The sequence below is a fragment of the Ceratotherium simum genome, chromosome 7 (genome assembly GCF_057802395.1).
Source record: "Ceratotherium simum simum isolate JZ-2026a chromosome 7, ASM5780239v1, whole genome shotgun sequence".
Classification (NCBI taxonomy): domain Eukaryota; kingdom Metazoa; phylum Chordata; class Mammalia; order Perissodactyla; family Rhinocerotidae; genus Ceratotherium; species Ceratotherium simum.
Window position 1 is genome coordinate 76,080,731 of NC_141906.1, and position 19,682 is coordinate 76,100,412.

General features: G+C 40.4%; 1 protein-coding gene across 4 annotated transcripts in view; it reads right to left on the reverse strand.

Annotated features, from left to right (window-relative positions):
- MSANTD2 (Myb/SANT DNA binding domain containing 2) overlaps positions 1-18,618 on the reverse strand; it is a 30,906-nt gene extending 12,288 nt beyond the window's left edge. For 2 of the 4 annotated variants that reach the window (XM_004438423.3, XM_004438422.3), the window contains exon 1: positions 17,842-18,618. In XM_004438423.3, coding sequence (XP_004438480.2) covers positions 17,842-18,603 — 762 coding nt within the window. In that variant the 5' untranslated portion in view covers positions 18,604-18,618. Of the gene's footprint in view, positions 1-213; positions 14,466-17,841 lie in introns of those variants that run through there. The other 2 variants (XM_087433864.1, XM_014793702.2) reach the window with 2 other exon arrangements.
- Between the last annotated feature and the right edge of the window lie 1,064 nt (positions 18,619-19,682).

The following is a 19,682-nucleotide window of genomic DNA, read 5'->3' on the forward strand; positions in this document are numbered from 1 at the left end:
AGCAGAACTTTTAGGTTTTCTACACATTAAAATCTGGCAAACTGACTTGCCAATCACCTAAATCCTCTTAAACCAACCAAACAAAACCCCCAACAAAACAAAAACAAAAACAAAAATATAACTCTTGTTTCACAGCCTTCCCTCCCACCCCCCCCCCCAGTTCTTAGTGCTACAGAGGAAGTTTTGGCAAGTGAAAGATCTTTTTGTTCTTACATTTTACTTTTACTTTTCCTCTCCACAGCAGAGGTTCTTAACTTTTTTGGGTCATGGATCCCCTCCCTAGAAAAATGCACATACAAAACTGTTCCATACAATTTCAAGGGGAACATGAACTCTCTGAAGGGCCCATATAAGTACCTCGAGTTAAAAAACCCTTGCTCTATACCATGTGGTTGTTTCTTCCATAAAAGAACGTAACAAGTATTAGTCAGAAAACCTAAAATAAGGTAGACTTAATTTGTGTCTTAGGTTTTACAAGAGATTCTCAGATTGGGACAATCAGTTTAAGTACAATTTATCCAGTCTGCTCAGTATCCTGCTCATTTAGATAAAGCAGCATTACTATTTCCTTTAAGAGGCAAATTAGCCAAATTCCCGTTTTGTAAAAGAAACAATCTCTATCAGTAAAAGCATAGAAAGATATCAATTTACTCTTCACAAAAATATAGCATTTTTTTCTACCTGCGGGGGAAGAAATCTTTTTCTAAAGTGGCAATTAAGCAATATTAAACAATTCATAAATTATGCTGATTATCTGTTCCAATTGTATTACATAGTACTTGATCATTCATTATCTGATTAACTTATCAATATAGATGCTAGATAAATTACCTAGGGTAACAAGTGAAAACAGGAAAATTCACACATCTAGAAACAAGTATAGGAAAGTAAGCCTTGACTATGTTCCTTAGTAGTCACAAAGGCCAAGTTTTAACATCTTCCCATTTTAACACTGCCTAAAGACTAAAGGGTCTCAGAGGAATAGGCAATGTCTACACTAATTCAATCCTTAACCCAATGGGATCAAAGGCTGATCTATTAATCTGCTCAAACTGTTCATATTATGGTAAGCAATATCTTCTTAATTGCTAAGAAGAATGGTCCTCAAATTTAGTCCTTAACTCATTTGACAATCCTGCAGCACTTATACTATTCATTACCTATCTGTGTCACTATCTTTGCCAAATATATCTTTAGTAAAACTTTCTATAATATACTGATTGACAGGAGGGGGGTGGAGCTGCCCAAGGCTTTAACGGCAAACCAGGTTCCAACTGCCAGAACATTATGGAAGTTTTGAATGGAAAAGAACCTTAGAGATTATCTAATCCAACTTTCTCACTTAACAAGTGAGGAACCAAGGCCCCAAGACAAATACGTATTCCTTCAAAAGGGATTTGGCATATAAAAATTACCAAATGCCATTCACAAAATGTTTCCTAAGGGAGCTATTCCACTAGATTGTAAACTCCATGAGGTAGGGATTATGTCTGCCTTGTTCAGTTTCTCTGAGCCCAGAACAGTGCCTATCACATTAGGATTGTTCAATATATATTTATTAAGTAAATGAATTAAGCTAACTTTAGTAAATTACTAGCAAGAAGATCAAATTTTTCTTAGCAAAGAAAATCAGGAAACTCACTGTCCAACCACAATAGTGGATATTTATAAAGTCAAATCCAAGGTAGGTAGGGCTCCTAAAACCTTTTGAAAAAAGCAGGAGCAGAAAAGGGTATAAAACAGATACAGCTGCAAGTAGCAAAGCAAATATATTTTTTTGTAACAAAGGAAGACTAACTGCAGAGGGCAAGGCTATTTTAAAAATATCTACCATTCTTCTTGTTATATTTTTCTTGGGGATTTGGGGAGGGAGGGGCGGGTCACCTGCCAAATGGAACTCTACAGCTCTGCCCAAATTTTATTATTTCTTATGCCTTACAAATTAAACAAATAAAATATTCAAGAATATAAAGTAGTTCTGTCAGATAGAAAAGGAAAAGGACTCAATTGTTTCCTGGATTTTAATAGGGTCAAACAGAAGAATGACCACCAGAAACCAAGAGATCTTACCTCTCTGGAGCCTCAGTCTTTGTGGGGGACTGTCCAGGATTGAATTCTATCAGCTTGCACTTCATTCCGAATCTGGCTATCAACGACTCACTTTTGTTTCTATAACTGGTCAGTACTGTCTTCATGAGGGAGAGATTCTTGCATAAAACAGATAATTCAGGAAATTTTGATTCTCAATGAGTATCAGCACCTATGTTTTCTAGGTTCCTCCATGCTAGCAGCTGAGGGTCTTGCCCATTCAGATTAGGAAGAAAACACCCTCGAGGAGGACAATACTAATTGTCAAAAACACACAACTTCCATTGCTCAAGGAACTATATTCACGTGACCATAAAGCTTTGAACCCTACACTGCAGGTAAATCATACGGCTACTCATACAATATCTCATCTTGGCATAACATTATAAAAGCCATACCTAGTATGCGTGGTCATGTTTAAGGACTTCTTTGGGATACAAGAATCCTTCTAGACATGGAATCCTCAAGTGCTTCTCTATTTAGAACAAGACAGATCAAAAACTTAGGGTATACTGAACTACTTAATATTTCAGACATAAGCAGCAACAGGTAATTACAGTCATCAAAGATGGATAATGCTATTTGTCTAGAACTTCCTCCCCACCTAAAAGGGAAAAAAACTCAGTTGTCTGTAAAGAACTGACTTGGATTAGAGGTTATTTTCATGTGACTCCTACTTTCACCTCTGAAGTTGCTACATCGGCATCTCTGTTGAATCTTTTTCTCAGTACTTCACCCGCTGGGGCACCACCTCAAAGTGGTATTTGGATGATATTAAAAATGTTAACTTTTATTAGTATGTGGTAACTAAAAAAAAACACATTCAAGAGAATTATCTAAAATATTTCTAGGATAGCAGGGCAGAATCATTTATCTTTAAAAGGCTTCCATACAAACATCTTGCATTACGCACTAATTGTTCCATAATCAACCATGTCTAAAAAATAAGAACTACACACATGTACACACACACACACATTACCAAAAAACCTCACACAACTTTATTGTTACAACATTGTATTGCTTCCCCAACACAAAGGTACCTTCTTCTATTCATGAGACCAATGTTCAAAAGGGAAACCGCAGGGCAGGTTTTCCCCCCTGAAATTATAGGCTATTTTATTCCTTTCATATGTTGACAGTGTGATTCTCTCAGTTTTGCAGTTATTTTCTTACTAAAAACTACCATCTACAATGTAAAGGTAACCTACAATACAGATTTTTTCCATTAGCAAATTTCATGTATTTGGTTGTGAATAAAAAATAATCTTGATATCTAGATAAAATCATCTAAAAAGTAAGGTTATTAGAAATCCTCCATCAAGATATCTGGGTACAAGCATTAAGTCAAGATTCAGTCAATTGTTAAAAAATGGTAAATACTGAATTACTTCAAAAAGTGTGGTTTTGCATTTACATGGTGTAAACTACAGGTCATAAATGCATGAAAAGAATACATCCTCATATCCTGACATATACCCTTTTATTGAAAAACCTGAAAATAAGCATGTTTTAAGTTTAAGCATCTGTCCTTGGGTGACTGAATTTATTGAGGAAGTTGTTAGAAAGAAATCCAGGCAATTATAACACTTTTTATAGCTCGTTTGGTAGAATTTTTGTATTTTATTCTTACCTTTATGAGGATTGCTAAAAGCAATGGCCATATGAAAAATGTCTGTACCTTCTACAAAAATCACACATTTTCCATAGTTGGCTCAATGTCCCATGTAAGGAAGGTTAACCATAACTACCATCTCCTCAGTGCCTACTGTGTGCTGAGATCTGGGCTAAGCAGTTTACATTTATTATTCCTAATTTTTACAATAATCTTAAAAGAGAGGGTCTCAGGATACAGACTCTGAGAAGACTGTGTGCAGGAGGTTTACTGCGGAGGGCTCTTGAGAACAACACTTGTGAAAGACTGAGCAGGATTGAGCAGAGAAAGTTGAAGACAGACACAGTTGCAGCAGAGGCCTTAGCTAATCCTAAAGTGAGGTATGGAACTTGGATGACCCTTCAGAGTTGTTCTGAATTGAGGCAAGGAGGCTATACCTTTGTTATATCAGCCCTGACCAGTCACTGGATTCAGGCAGCCACCAAAGAGGGGGTCTCACCTAGGGGGAGACAGCTCCCTTGGGCAAAGGGAAATTCTTGGGAGGAATTCAATCAGAAGCCCTCATCAATCAGTGCTCCTGGCAGCTGGGGTGACTAGTGTCTCATTCCCGGAGGAGGGGTCTGGGCAGTGTAGCACATACACAGGGAAGGCATATGATATATCACTATTTTACAGAAAAGAGAACTAAGAGAAAAGTAAGAGCTTATCCAAGGTCACTATCAGAGGATCTTTAATGTAAATTCATCCTAGGTTTCAAAACCTAAGTATGCTTCTCTTCAGAGACATTGAAAAGCACAGAAAGTCACTGTATTTACCTTTTTGCCATAGTTGCTGGGAAGTTCATACCTCATTTTAATATTCAGCTGAAGTAGCCATATTTACCTGGGTTACTGCTATATTCCCTGCACTCTCTGATTTCTTATTTTCTGGTTGTATTTTTAGCTTTCTTCACACATGCATATACATTTGTTTTTTGGTGAGGAAGATTAGCCCTGAGCTAACATGTTGCCAATCCTCCTCTTTTTGCTGAGGAAGATTGGCCCTGGGCTACCATCCGTGCCCATCTTCCTCTGCTTTATATGTGGGATGTCTCCACAGCATGGCTTGATAAGCCGTCCACAGGTCTGTGCTGGGGATCCGAACCTGCGAATTCACGGCTGCTGAAGCGGAGCACGCGAAATTAACCACCACGCCACTGGGCCAGCCCCTGCATATACACTTTTTGGTATATTCATATTGTATATTACAAAACAGTCCATTTCATCCCAGTCATCTCTAAGGAGAAGAGTACCCAAACCATTTACACATCAGGTGAACAATAGCAGACATAAGGTAGTGGACACTCCATGGCCTCCTTTGGTAAGCCACATCCTTACCTGCTTTTACTGTCAAAAAGTAATTCTACTTTGTAAATGTTTCTCCTTCTGTAATTCAAACTTACTTCCTTTAAGAGGAACTGGTAGTCCAATAAATATGATCGTTTATATAAAGACTTGAATGAATGACTGAATGAGTCTTCTACAATAAAAGCTTTATTTATGTTTCATCCCCTGTTTTAAATTCTTCCTTGGGACTTCCAAATCAATGTTTCTCATTGTGTTTATAATCTTAGGACACCATGAATTATCTGCAAGAATTTTTAAAATTTGTGTTTATTTCTGTAAGAAACATGTATGAGCATAATGATGTCCATCTGGGTGTTGCTATATGATTTTGTTATTGCCTTTATGACTGTTTATGATCACATTGTTGCCAAAATATTACTTCAATTGTCAAAATTTAATAAAGATAGGCTGATGATTCATCAAGGGGCAATATAACCAAGTGGTTAAAAGCATGAGCCACACTGATCAATCAAGCTTCACCACCTGCGCTTTGTGACATTAGACAAATTAATCTCACTGTGCCTCAATTTCTCCATCCGTAAGGTGGAGCTAATAACAGTACCTCATCGTAGATTTGTTGTGTTAAATGAAAAATACAAGTAAACCATTTACAACAGTGTCTACCTAATAGCTTGTACTCAGTAAATGTTAGCCATTATTATTATTATTATAAAAATGACAGTCACACCACATGGAGACCAAGGTGCCTTATGTATACAGGTTAGTTCAAGTAGAGAACAAGTAGCAGCAAAGTTTTATCACAAAGCACACAGTAAGGAACAACAAACTCAAAAGAACCTTGCTGCAGCAGTCAGTATCAGAATCTCTTTTGGAAAAGCAAGTAAGTTTCAGCTAAACCACATCATGCAATACTAAAGGAATGCTAGCTTGATTTTTTGACTTTTATTAGTACTTAAAGTGTTTTATAAAATTGTTTTTGATAACATGTGAGATCTATAAGTAAAAGGAGTTTACATCTAGATTTAGGTTTGTTACATATTAAGTAACATTTTTATATGAACATGTTTTTGCCCATACATTACTCAAGTTTCAGAAACACCTGGCTATATCATCATAGCTTCTTCAACTTTGTGCTCATATTTCCTCTTTTATAGATAAAAGCCAATCATTTAACCATTTTCAAAGGTTTATAGTCTTGGCAAGAATATGGTGACTAACACACTTACCTATAAACAAAAGGGGTAGAAAGGTATCCTAACTACCTAAAAGGTATCCAGAGTGAGGAGCAGGCCTCACTCACTGGGCAACCTGTTTACAAGAAGCAGGAGGCAGGCAAAACTTGGCATGAATCAAATAAGAAGGATGAATGACACATGTATTTTCTTGAGTTCAAAAGAACAAAAAGCATGTAGATTTACATTCCTTTTTTGGTGCATGGAAATTTACCCAAATTAAAATCAGATTTACCATCACTTCTTGAAAAATAACTTGTCACTGTAGCATAACCATGAAATGTTAACATTTTTCCCTTGATTTTTCCTCTTAATTTTTAATGTGGTTTACATTACATATATAAAGAAAAAAACATTATTTTATACTGTTCTAAAATTGGCACAACTCTGATCTCTCAAATTCCAACTATTAACCATGTTTCCTAATTTGCATGAGAGAGGAGACATTACCTGGTTTTGCTGAAGACTGAACCTCAGGACCCAGCACAAGGGTGCTCATTATCTAATGACTGAATGAATACTAACAATGTTGTACTTTGCTGCTTGGTGGGGCAAACCTCAGTGACAATTGGACATATCACAATAAAAAGGCATATTATAAAATCATGTAAATCATTCTTAATAAAGCAAAGGCAAATGAATTTCTATTTCTTATTTATAATGAAAGGTAGACAGCTCAAACTTTCTAAGGTCAATAAGGCTGATATCAAAAAATATCATAGTTGAGGGTTTTCTAATTGTGTTAACTGTTTTGAATTACATAATTTTTAAAATTTTTATTTTTATTTATTTTTTGCTGAGGAAGATTCACCCTGAGCTAACAACTATTGCCAATCCTCCTCTTTTTGCTTGAGGAAGATTTGCCCTGAGCAAACATCTGTATGTAGCAGTCTTCCTCTATTTTGTATGTGGGTCACTGCCACAGCATGTCCGCCACCAAGTGGTGTAGGCCACCCCTGGGAACTGAACCTGGGCCGCCAAAGCAGAGCATGCCAAACTTAACCACTAGGCCACGGGGCCAGCCCCCTGAATTACATATTTTAAAGATCATATTGTTTTCTACCAAAATGTAAGCTCTTTGAAGGCAGGGTTTTTTTTCAGTTTTGTTCACTGATGTATTCCCAGCAGCTAAATCAATGTCTGGCATGCAGAAGCAGCTCAATAGATTTCTGCTAAATGAATGAATGAATGAATGGATAAATGAGTAAAACTTCCTTAAGACTGTAATATGGCAGTTGAGAGATCAGTAAAAGGTAGAGGGACTTTTTTACCTATCATACTCTTCTTTCTAAATCATAAACCAGCTCTTTCCATTTAGAGAAAAGTATTTGTAAATTTAAAATAATAATAATAAAAGCAGTTTTTGGTAGATATGAACTTTATTCTGGTTTTATTAATATCAATTACAAACATAATTGACTTATTCGGATAAATGAAGTAATGTGAAGGTAGATAGTAGAGAAACAATATTACGAGTTTCAAAAATTCAGGCTATTACAACAAAGTAGTCTTACATAGGCTGAGAAAATGTAACTAGAAAACATATCTAAGTAAATAACTTCCATTCTACCGTATCAATTTATATTGAATGAAGTATTATTTGGAAGCTTAAAATATGTAATTTATGAATACAGCCAAGAACACATATATAAAAATGATGGCTGTTATTCCTAAAATGTCTGAGAATAAACACAGGTTTGTATCTTACTAAGGAATAACAACACATACCACTAAGTGACAAGGTAACACTCACTTGATTAGCGCCAAGAAAAAAAAGTATTTCCACTGGCTCTCAAGAACTCTCTCAACTACAAATAGGTAAGAATTATACAGATTAAAATACATGCCTTTTTCCAATATGCAGACATTTTTCAATTATTCAGAACAATAGGAGGGAAGACTCTGCATAGACTACAAACTTTAGATAATTTGTAACATATGCATACGAGGCACAGATTCATTAAGCATTCATTTTGAACACTGAATGAAGTTTCTGCAATGGTAAATAGTAGGCAGAAGAACACATTGCATGAACCCCACAACAGAAATAAAATTAATAATCACGGCAACCCTAACAATCAGTTGTTTAACAGCTAAAGCTTATTATAGTACTGGTCTTTGTTTTTGAAACTCAAGAAGTTTTTTCTCCCATTTTTTAACATTTTTTAAACATTACACAGATATAACCTTTCAAAGGGGAAAAAAACTGCTATTCTACCTCAACCTAGTGATATAAGCATACTTCAGAGTGCCTGTGTGACAATGAACATTTGAAACTTTAGATCTGAATTTCAGTTCTTGCTCTCTGGTAGTGTTAGGAAAAAAGAAGGCAGGATCATCACTCCTGAAGATTGGAGAGCAGATCAGAATCCAAGAGTCTATATAGAGTATACCCTAGAGGTAACACTGACACGACTGTCCTAAAATGGTGTTTTAGCTGGATCTCATTGGGTTCTAGAACCAACTCTAAAAACTTAAGCTATGAAGTATTGCGATCATCTTGGAGGACCACAACAAAGAATCCTCTGTGTAAGTTTGTAGAGAAGTAAATAGTGAGTTGTGTGACAGGTTAAGATCTAACAAATCCTATAAATTAGAATTTTCAGATTCTCCAAACAGCCCCACCGATTTTGATACATCTGAAATCTGTTCTCTTCTCTCCGTGTTCACTGCCTGTTTTATTTCACCTTTTGTCTAGCTTACTGTAAGAAGCCTCCAAGTGATCTTTGTGCTTCCAGTCTTACTCCTTCCAATTCATTTTCCACATTGCAGCCAGTTCTAGAACCTAAGACTGACTGCATCACTCCCCAGCTTAAATTCCTTGATGATTAAGATCAAGTCCAAACTCCTCGGCACATCATCTGACCTCCTGTTTATGTCTCCAGTCTCATTTCTTACCACTTCCCACCTCTTTTCACCCTCTTCCCTCAAACCCTAGGCTCCAGCTATCTGGAACTACATAGTGTAAAACATTTTATTAGAATATCTGGGACATGACTCGTTCCAAATTAATGACACTTCTGGAGTCTTTATACCTTAAATCTAAAAGAAAAAGAGCACAATGATTGAAAAAAACTTGATCTCACCTCAGTATCTTCTAATCCTCTTTCATCTACCTCCAGTTTATGGCCCATCCCTGGGCTAGGAAATCAGTTTTAGTGGGTTGTTGACCACCTTTCTAAACACCCCAAGTGGTGATGAAATGACAATGCATAGGCGACCAAGAACTGTTCTGGTGAAGAGCACTCAGGGGCAGCGAGGTGACCAGGGAGACAGGGGGTGAATGAGGGGCTGGTACAGGTTAGAGGGGATGGTGCAAGTGATGGGCATTTGAAGATTGCCAGTTTGGGGGAGGGAGATTAGCTGAGCCTGTGGGTACAATGCATACATGTAGTAACAGGCAGGTGTTCTGCCCCACACCAGGTGTTGGCGTACATCAGTGGGACCCTGTCAAGCAAACCTGGAGTATCCCTGGTCTACCCCATGCCCTCCCGGAATGTGTCCCTGCAGCTGCAAGGCCTCCAGGAGAAAGACACTGGGTCCTACCTCTGTTCTGTGAACATGCATGACAGTCAAGGCAAAAACAGGGGCCATGGCAGCAAAAGTTTAGAACTTGATGTGCTGGGTAAGTGAGAAGCACACCCTCTCCAATACCCCCCACCCCCACGGGAGGCCAGGCAGGTCTCTCCCAAGTGGCTGATGTAAAGGTTGGAGGAGGGACAAATGGAGTGACAGAGGGTATGTGTGTGGGAGTGGGGGGGATCTGTTGGTCCCTTCGGTGTGAGATTTTAACCTGTCCCCCTCCCCCAGTTCCTCCAGATACTCCATCCTGCCGTCTCCTGGGCGTGCCCCGTGTGGGGACCAACGTGACCCTGAGCTGCCGGTCCCCAAGGAGTAAGCCCGCTGCCCAATACCAGTGGGAGCGGCCACCTCCATCCCCTCAGGTTTTCTTTGCACCAGTTTTAGGTGAGGGAACTTCTGGAGACAACTGAGACTGTGGCTGGGGTGGGGGAAAGGCCAGAGGTAGCAGAGGGACTGGGGTGAACAGGGGAGGCTGGGAAGTCCTGGGGAGGAGGAGGATGTGGGGAGGGGTGGAGAAAGAGGGCCTGCCCGGTGCAGGCATTGTGCTGGGTGCTCCCCCTGCTGTGCTTGTGTTACTCAAGAGGCTCTGGAGCTACACAGTCTGCGTTCAAATAGACTAGAACGTATCAGAGTGTACTGCACATAAGTATAGCGTCATTATGTGGATTATATAAATTAGTATTTGTAAAGCAGTTAGTACATGGCACATAGTAAAGGCTACATAAGTGTTAGCTATACTCATTATTTTGTGAAATTTGTTTCAGTTATATATATATATTATGTGAGTAGTAGACCACAAAATAAAATATATTTCTTTTTCTTGTATGCTCAAAAAAGATGCATTGCGGGGCCAGCCGGGTGGCGCAAGCGGTTAAGTGTGCGTGCTCCACTGCTGCGGCCGGGATTGGCCAGTTCGGATCCCAGTTGCGTACCGACGCACCGCTTGTCAAGCCATGCTGTGGCGGCGTCCCATATAAAGTAGAGGAAGATGGGCATGGATGTTAGCCCAGGGCCAGTCTTCCTCAGCGAAAAAAATAAGAGGAAGATTGGCAGATGTTAGCTCAGGGCTGATCTTTCTCACAAAAAAAAAAAAATGATGCATTGCTTTGGTTTTCCTTTCCAGTGTATAAATTAAGAAATGAGATATACAATGGATATTTGCACAACTGCAATTCAACAGTATAAAAAAATAGTTACTTATTAAAACATATAAATTATCTAGAATTTTTATGTCCACTATACTGTTATCCCAAAACTATCTGCTCTACCCTCTCTTGGTTCTTTATGATGCCACCAACCATTCATTCATAGTCATACCTTCACCAAATGGCATGCACTATGGCAAATTGTTCTTCAATTGAAAGGCATGACTTTTTAAACAGCTGATTACTTAAAAATTTTTTGGAAAAACTGCATTAATTGGATGCTTCCAGTTTTGGATTCTTGGACAAAATATATTTTTGTGTATTTGAAGTTTGCACCATTCTAGGTTATGCTGCCTCTGGGCTTTTATCCCAACTGCTCATCTATCTCTACTCCCTTCTGCCCAATTCAGTCCCGCTACACCTTCAAGATCCACCTCCTGAAAGCCTAGGATGACATGCCCTTCCTGTGTGCACCTGTGGCACCATGAGATTAACGTCAACACAATACACAGACTTTGCTACAATACTGTAACTGGTGCTTTAGTAGTCTGACCCTTTCACTGGAAGGCGGACACCTTGACGGTAAACGGTACACTGCTCTATTTCTAGGGCCTACTGCAGGAGGCACTAAAATATTTGTTGGCGATAATAAAAAAATAAAGTCTTTATTTCAGACCTTAGTATTTAATGAAACCCTGTGATGACTCTGTCAGTTGAGTCTAATGAAAGGGAATGGGCAAGATCTCCAAATCCTCCCCAACATGCTTGGACTTTAGCCAAGAATTAAGCTCCACATCTTTTCCCTGTTTCCTAAGGGCAGTGGAATTCAAGGGCTCAGTCTCCCTACATCACCCAAGAAAGAAAAAAGATGCTCAGAGTTCTAAAGCAGTGATCTTCAACTGGGGTACCCATATGCCTTCTTTAATGACTGATTAAGGCACCCTAAAACCTTAGGGATTTCTGTCATTCCCAGTCTTGTATGTATTTTTTAGGTGTGAAGCTTGGCCTCTGAATTTAGAATAACCAAAGCAATATAGGTTAGTGATACTGTTTCTTTTAAATGTAAGTGGAATACTGTCTGATCATCAACATTTTCAAGATACATTTGATAAAACCTACAGACAAAAATTTTGGGTGGATTTTTCAGACTCATAGTACATTATTCAATAAATTTTACAGGCAATTCTCATCTTATTCATCTCATACTAGATTTAATATATCCTATATCCTGTTAACTTCCTGTAAACTTTCAAACATATGATGAAAAAATTTTAATGTCAGCTTAAAAATGTTTGAGAGACTACATGGATTTCAAAACTCTTTTGGGAGTAAATAAGCAAAAAAGTTTGAACACCATTTATTCCAAAGCTGTTTTGGCCAAAACTATAGCCACTAGCCACATACAGCTATTTAAATTTAAATTAATTAAAATTAAAAATTCAGTTTCATAGTCACACTAGTCACATTTCAAGTGCTCAATAGCCACCTGTGGTGAGTGGCTAGTGACTGTTGGACAGTGCAGATACAGAACACTCATATCATCACAGAAAGTTCTACTGGACAGCACTGTCCTAGAGAACCAAGCATATGACACTGTTTGCCCCAGCCAACCAAGGTTATAATACTTTATTCCGTGCACTAAAAGCTCCTCCTAGAATGGTGGATCCTTTTTCTTGACTTCTATCAAGGTTCCTCCTACTCAGAGGTAAAGTGACAGGGAGGGCAAGAAGAAGGAACTTCGAGCTCTCCCTAGAGGTCTGAGTGTGTAGTAAAGAAAATCCTTTCATAGAATAAAGACTTCTTTAATACTCTGAATAACAACTTAATACCTACACTGTTCAATGTGGTAGCCACTAACCATATGTGGCTATTTATAATTTAAAATTAAACTAATTAAAATGGAATATAATTAAAAATTCAGTTCCTCAGGCACACTAGCCACATTTCAAGGGCATAAGAGCCCCATGTGACTGGTGGCTATCTCATCGAACTGTGGTAGATATAGAACATTTCCATCATTACAGAAACTTATTGAACAGCACTGTTTGTACTATATGCTTTCTAAATTCTTTTTTCCTTTTACATATTCTCTTAATGAAGAATCCAGAATGTTTCACTCTACTCTTTACTAGATTTCCCAAAATGCCAGGAATTAAACTCAGAAGCGTATTCATTCACACAGTTTTAACAAGTGCTTGTTAGATCTCTTACCTCCAAAACTGAAAGTGTAAATATAAGTGTATGGTTGGTAGTCTAAGATGGTCTATTCTTTTAGGATACACATCAAGCCCCTGTCAGATTCACAAGCAGACAAGCAAACGAGAATGCACAAGCTTTCAGGTGACAGTGGCATGGGAACAACAGAAACTGAGTATGAAAAAAATGGAAGGAAACAAATCTGACTAAATCTTTCTTATGAGCTATTTACGTGGTATACCATATTTCTTGGAAATCTGTCAACAGTAATGCAGAGGGAAAGTCTTGTCTGCAAACCCCAGAGAGAAGTCCTCAAAGATGGGCAGAGTCTATTAAAATGCTTATACAGGGACAAAGGTATCTTTGGGCTCCAAGTTATCTTTGCCCTGTTGGTTCTCACAAACAAATAATGACAAAGTTTGACAGCCAAAATGAAAGACCAAATATACTATACTGATTTATCTGCTAAAGGATGAAATTTTTTCCAAAGATTAAGACAATTACTGATGAATAAATCTAAGCAATGTCCCTAAAAAATTAATCATTTTGTTTGCCAGGCAAAAGACTCTCTACCACTTTTAAATTTGTCTGATGAACAACCAGCACTGATCTGGCAAAGACAAGTTTTTTAGGTCATACAATCACCTTGCATTTCATCTTGAGGCAGAGCTAAAAGTACACATCTGTTTCAAAGACATAAAGCCAACTCTCAAGAAGCAAATTTTTGGAGAACACCCAAAAATATGGGACTTGAGAATGAGTTTGCAGTGCATCAGATTAACTGACTGAAGTGTGAATACAGCATCTGGCTCAGAAGTGAATGCTTTCATGAATTCCAAGTCTAGATAGATCTTTCAACTACTACAGTATGGGCTGTGATGAGATCTCTCCCTCCTTTGAAGTCATCACACTTATTGTCTGCTTTAGTCATATGACAATCAAGTACTGCACTGCATACCGTCCCTTGTGTTGTCTTGTACAGCTTAACTCTTTGATGTGTGTATACAGACTTCAAGCGCACTGTGAGCTCTCACACCGTATATTACAGTTCTTTTATTCATCCTAACACCTAGCAGACAGCCCTGCACATACTAAACACTCACGTATTTGGTGAATGGAGTTATGGAGAAAAGGCCTAGAGAAAAGGAGAATGCAACGACCAGACAGAAAACCATCTATTTGTTTATCTGACTACAAAATCAGGTTGGAATTGTTAGCTGACAAACTTTCTTCCAGCAAACAAACAAAAAGCAACAAAACTTCAGGGCCGGCCCTGTGGCTTGGTGGTTAAGTGCGTGCGCTGCGATGCTGGTGGCCCGGGTTCGGATCCCGGGTGCGCATCGAGGCACCACTTCTCCGTCCATCCTGAGGCCGAGTCCCACATACAGCAACTAGAAGGATGTGCAGCTATGACATACAACTATCTACTGGGGCTTTGGGGGGAAAAAATAAAATAAATAAAAAAAAAAAAAAACTTAAAAAAAAAAAAAAAAAACTTCAGAACCAAACAATAATCTGTGTAGCAAGACAGTCTCAAACACATCCAGTAACAGGACATGTCTGACTTGAAAATGAACCTTTTTGCAGCAATAAACAAATGTTTATATCTGACTTTAAGTTAAAATTCTGTATGCATAGAAATATACATATTCACTTGGATAGTATTTAAAAATAGTGCTTTGGTAGCAAAATCCAAGAGTTATTAATTCAATTTCAATATTTACAATTTTAATACTTTCATTGTCTAGAGAAGGGGACTGAGGCACGATCCAGAGAAGGGAAGTGATGTGCTGTAAGGTTATTCAGGAAGGTGGTCAGGGAAGAGGCTGGGGTAAGACTCAGCTTTCTGATGCCTTCATAGGATGAGATGAAAGCTGCTACATCAACATGTTGACACTATGATTAAGGGAAAATCTCATGGAAAAACCAAAGTTACTATATATCTCTTCCCTCCTTTCAAACTTAAAAGAAATTATTTACTGAGTTTTCATAATTGAACTTTGACAGACTCTTTAAATACATTAGACTAGAAATACAACTGACACATAAGGTGTTCCTTCCCTGTGAGCCTCTGACATGAGTTCACATTTAAGTGAGCTACATCGGTCTGTAGAAGTTCCTCATGGTCCATATCTTACTGCACTACTTTGTTTTTATTTTGTAAAATCTAAACCAAAAAGGATTATTGAAAAAAGTGAAAGAGATTTCTGAATTACTCGTTCTAAATCGGCATTCCTGAAACTGAGGTCTAAAGATTTGTTTTCAGGGGTTTCGAATTCGAGAATTTTGTAATGTTGTTTTTTTATTTTCATAAACATAATCTGGATTACTGGGACATCCACCTTATAATGAGTAAGGCTATGATGTCAGTGATCACATTTGCTTCTATGCTTAGGATAACATTCATACTAAGGCTCCTAGAGGGACAGAGCTTAGTTTTCAACGCAGTATTTTTCAAACTGGGTTTCAAAGTCTATGTCTTTGGGTTAAAGTTTGAGTAACAATGCTCTAGATTTTTATACTTTCCAAAATTCTCCTTCTAGACTTTATTTGGTGAATTTAATAACTGTGTATCTAATGCCTATGTGCTAGGCACTGAAGATACAGTAGTGAATAAGAGAGACTAGAACTTGTCTTTACAGAGATTAAATTCTGGCAGGAAAGACCAACACAGTTAATGGAAATTGGTTCCTTGGTTAAAATCACTTAAGGTGCAGAACACTTAAAAAAAAAAACCAAACAATTATCTGCCCACCTTTTCAACTGCTACTGTGGATCAGAGAACCCATCATCATCATCATCATCATCTACATATTCTCAAAATATTCTAAGAGCTTGAGGTCAGTTTGGTCTTCTCTGTTTGGAGACAGGTAACTGATCCTCTTTAAAAATTCTTCAGAGAAGCTCAATCTCCCTTCCTTGCTTTAGGTTATGCTTCTCATAACTGGACAAGGATGAAATCCAACTAGAGAGTTCTTGGTCATTTGAGAAACAAGTTTATGAGAGATTTATAGTCAGTGAGGTTTTGATAGCACAACACTTTCCCCTTGATGGTGAAATTTCTATGGACAAAAATTGATCAAGCTAAAACAGTTACAAATGCCTAAGGTGCACTTCTAAACTCAAGAAAAGTTCAGGGATAGATGCTAACACAGTACAAAAACTGTCCCCAAAATTTAACCTTAATGACCTTGAATAGAACAATGAATGAGATTCAGAGAGCAGTGCCTACTATTAGCTACTACTTTAATCCTGTCTATAAGCTATTTTAATAACATCTTTGCTTAAAAAAAAACAAGAGGAGGCATAAGAAGACCCAAAGGTACATGTTATCAAGTAAACCAATTTAATTTTGTAATTGAAAAACAGATGCCAAATTCCTTGAACAAGAGTTAACAGGTTTGAAATATCTTAGTTTCTGGACCAAATTTGCTAAGCAACAATGTCCCAGGATGAACACTACTTGAGCCCAAATCTCTTGAACTTTGGAGCAATCGCCTCCTTTAGTGTGATTGTTCTTACTGGGTTTTTTCCCCCCAAGGAGTTCAGGAAAAAGTGCCATCTTACCAGAAAAGAAGTGCACAGATACTATGACTATGAACAAGAAGTGGTTCAGTGAAAACTGGAAGAAAGAATCCTACCAGAATCTATCAAACACTGTGATGAGGGAACTACCTTACCTAAAAAACAACTCCATATCTCCCAATAATACAAATTTGAACGCCTAGATTAAAAGTCAGCAGAAACAGCAAAACGATAACCCGGCTGGCGGTAATTTCCAGCCCAAATTAAGCCTCTGAATTTCAACGTTCAAATACACAAGGATAACCAGGTGCACCCTGAGAGCCTTACTTGTCACCACATCTGGCACAATAACTAAAGCAGGGAAAAACTGACTTTCATGAAGGAGCTTAGTCAGAAACATAAAAGGGCCTCAACTCAATCTAACTCGAGAGGTATCGCCACTCCAAATTCCAGAGCAACTCTCAGCCAGGCTAACTTTGTGCCCCTAACTCCACAATACCAACACACTACTATCTGGCTACAATCAAGCCTTTCCAATTCTCCAAAGCATCTCGTCTTACTCGTCCTTCGAAACTCAAGTTAGAAGCAAGGCGACTGACACAAAGGCCAGTCGTCCAAAGGCGCCTTTTGTACGGATCTGCCACTGCCACTGCCACTCATTTGAAAATTCCTAAACTGGGAGCTCACCGGCCCCCCTCTTCTACCCTGCCTCAGTCTCGTCCCGGCTAGTAAGCCTCTGCCTGGGAGCCCCTCCGCCTGGAACAAAGCGAGGGGCCCCGGCGGTGGGGGCGAGAGGCGCCCGCGGCACGGGGACTGCCACACGGCGCACAATGAGCAACTACCAACTTCAGAGCGCAGGAACATCCTCAATTGGCAAGAAAAAGGGGCGGCGGCAGGCACGCCCAACTTCAAACTCAGGAAACCTACGGGCTGGCGGCCATCTGGAAAAAAAACCCTTCCCAGGGAGAGAAGAAAAAGGCGGAGGAGATGCGAATCGCCCACCGGGCCCCGGAGGGGAGCCCTGCGCTCAGACCGGCCCCCCGCCCCCGAGGCCCGCTTCCCCGCCTTCTCTCTGCCTCTGGTTCGCTGCCCCAGGCCGGGCGGCCGGTTACCTTGATGCGCTCCCGGCACTGGGATGGGGTCCGCTCGTAGCCCAGCTCGGCCAGGGCCCGGGACACGCGCTCGTACATGGCCGGCCCGGGGGCCTTGCTGCCGAACACCGTGCCGGCTCCCTCCAGCTGCTGGTACCGCGCCTCCACCAGCCGCTCGTTGCCCCACACTGCGATGAGCGCGTTCGTCTCGGCCGGCGTCCACGACATGCCCCGGCAGGCGGCGGCAGCGGCTGCTGCAGCCCCGCCACCGCCGCCACCAGGGGAGAAGGAGACAGAGGACGAGGCGGCGCTGCGGCCCCCCAGCCCCAGCCCGAGACCCCCGGACGCCGCTGCCCCTGAGCCCGCCGCACTGCCTGGCCCGAGCGGGGAGGCACCCCGAGGCGTGGAAGGGTCGGACAGCGACGGATTTCCGTCGCTCAGGCCACCAGGAGAAGCCGGGGAGAGCACCTCCATCTTCGGGATTTTTAGCGGCGAGTTGGCGGGCAGCTCCGAGCCACAGGGCGCAGCCATCTTCCAAGCGGCCGCCGCTGCACCTCCCGGAAGTGACGTACAGGCGCATCCGGCCGCCGCGGTCTCCGGGGCTGCCCCCGGGCCTTGCTCGGCGGTGGGCGGGCGGCTTGGGGCGCCTGCTGTGGAGCGGAAGCCGTCCGCTCTGCCCGGCCTTTCTCCGCGAGCTCTCCCGCGCCGCCCGCCCCTCTCCCGGGGCGAGGGGCGAGGATGAGGCGTGCCGAAGCCCCGAGCTGAGGAGAAGGGTGGGGGCATGAGGGCGCCGGTGTGAGGAACAGATTGGAGCCTTCCCACTTCCTCTCCAATCTCAGCCCCCGGGAGGAGGGGTGAGGCCCGCGAGGGGGCCCGGAGTTAAGGAGGACTTGACCATTTCGCTCGCTCGCTCGCTCGCTCTCCTCTTTCCTTCCGCTCTGCCTGTCATCCCTCCAAACTGGCCTCGGGGTGCAGTGGCTGACGTCCAGGGCGGAGACCGGAGGAACCTACGGAGGGGTTATCCAGGAAGGCGCCAAGGCTGAAGGGAGAGCATTTCTGGGGGAGGCTTTAAAAAGCAGTTGTGGACCAGGGTTAGAGTTTCTACGCTGTAGCTTTTCAAGAAACCCAAGCGCATTATTTGAAGAACAGCAACTCTGATTCCAGTTATGATCTATGTTCCAGTTAGTCTGGGTAGGTGTGACCATTTGCAGAATAATTAGATATCTTTATTGCATTTGTACAGTTTGTCTGTAGTTTAAATATGTATAAACTCCGGAGCCCTGCTGAAAAGTTACTTTCCAATACTATTCTCCATCTTCCCTAATTTGGAAGTTGCATCGTTTTCCCACTGTTTTTCGTACTTTCGAGTATAAGGAGATTAAAAAGAAGACTGTCAATTACGATAGCATTTGTGACCTCTGGTAATTAGTGTATTGTTCCTGGATGCTCCTTAAAGTGCTGCAATTTAATGAACATTAGCACACCAAATCCAATACACAACTGTAAGGTATTTCAATATTCTGCAAAACCAAAAATCTAATTGTTTATTTTAGATCTTAAAAGCCTCGGCGGATTTTTTTTCAAATATGATTAAGCTATACAACATTTTTTAAAATAGCAAATATATGTTAGGTTTAAAAAAATAGAGCAGAGGTCAGCTACATTTTTAACTCAGAATCACCCATGATAATATGGTTGTCGGAAAACCAAAGGAATAAACAATAGGGATGAAGTAGAGGAGATAATTGTCTTCGTTCCTCATATTAAAATACCACCGTAGTCTATATGAAGAAGCATAAAGAAGCATATGCTTTATGAAGAAGCATGAAGTTGTTCTAGAATTTATGCTATCTCTTCCTCTT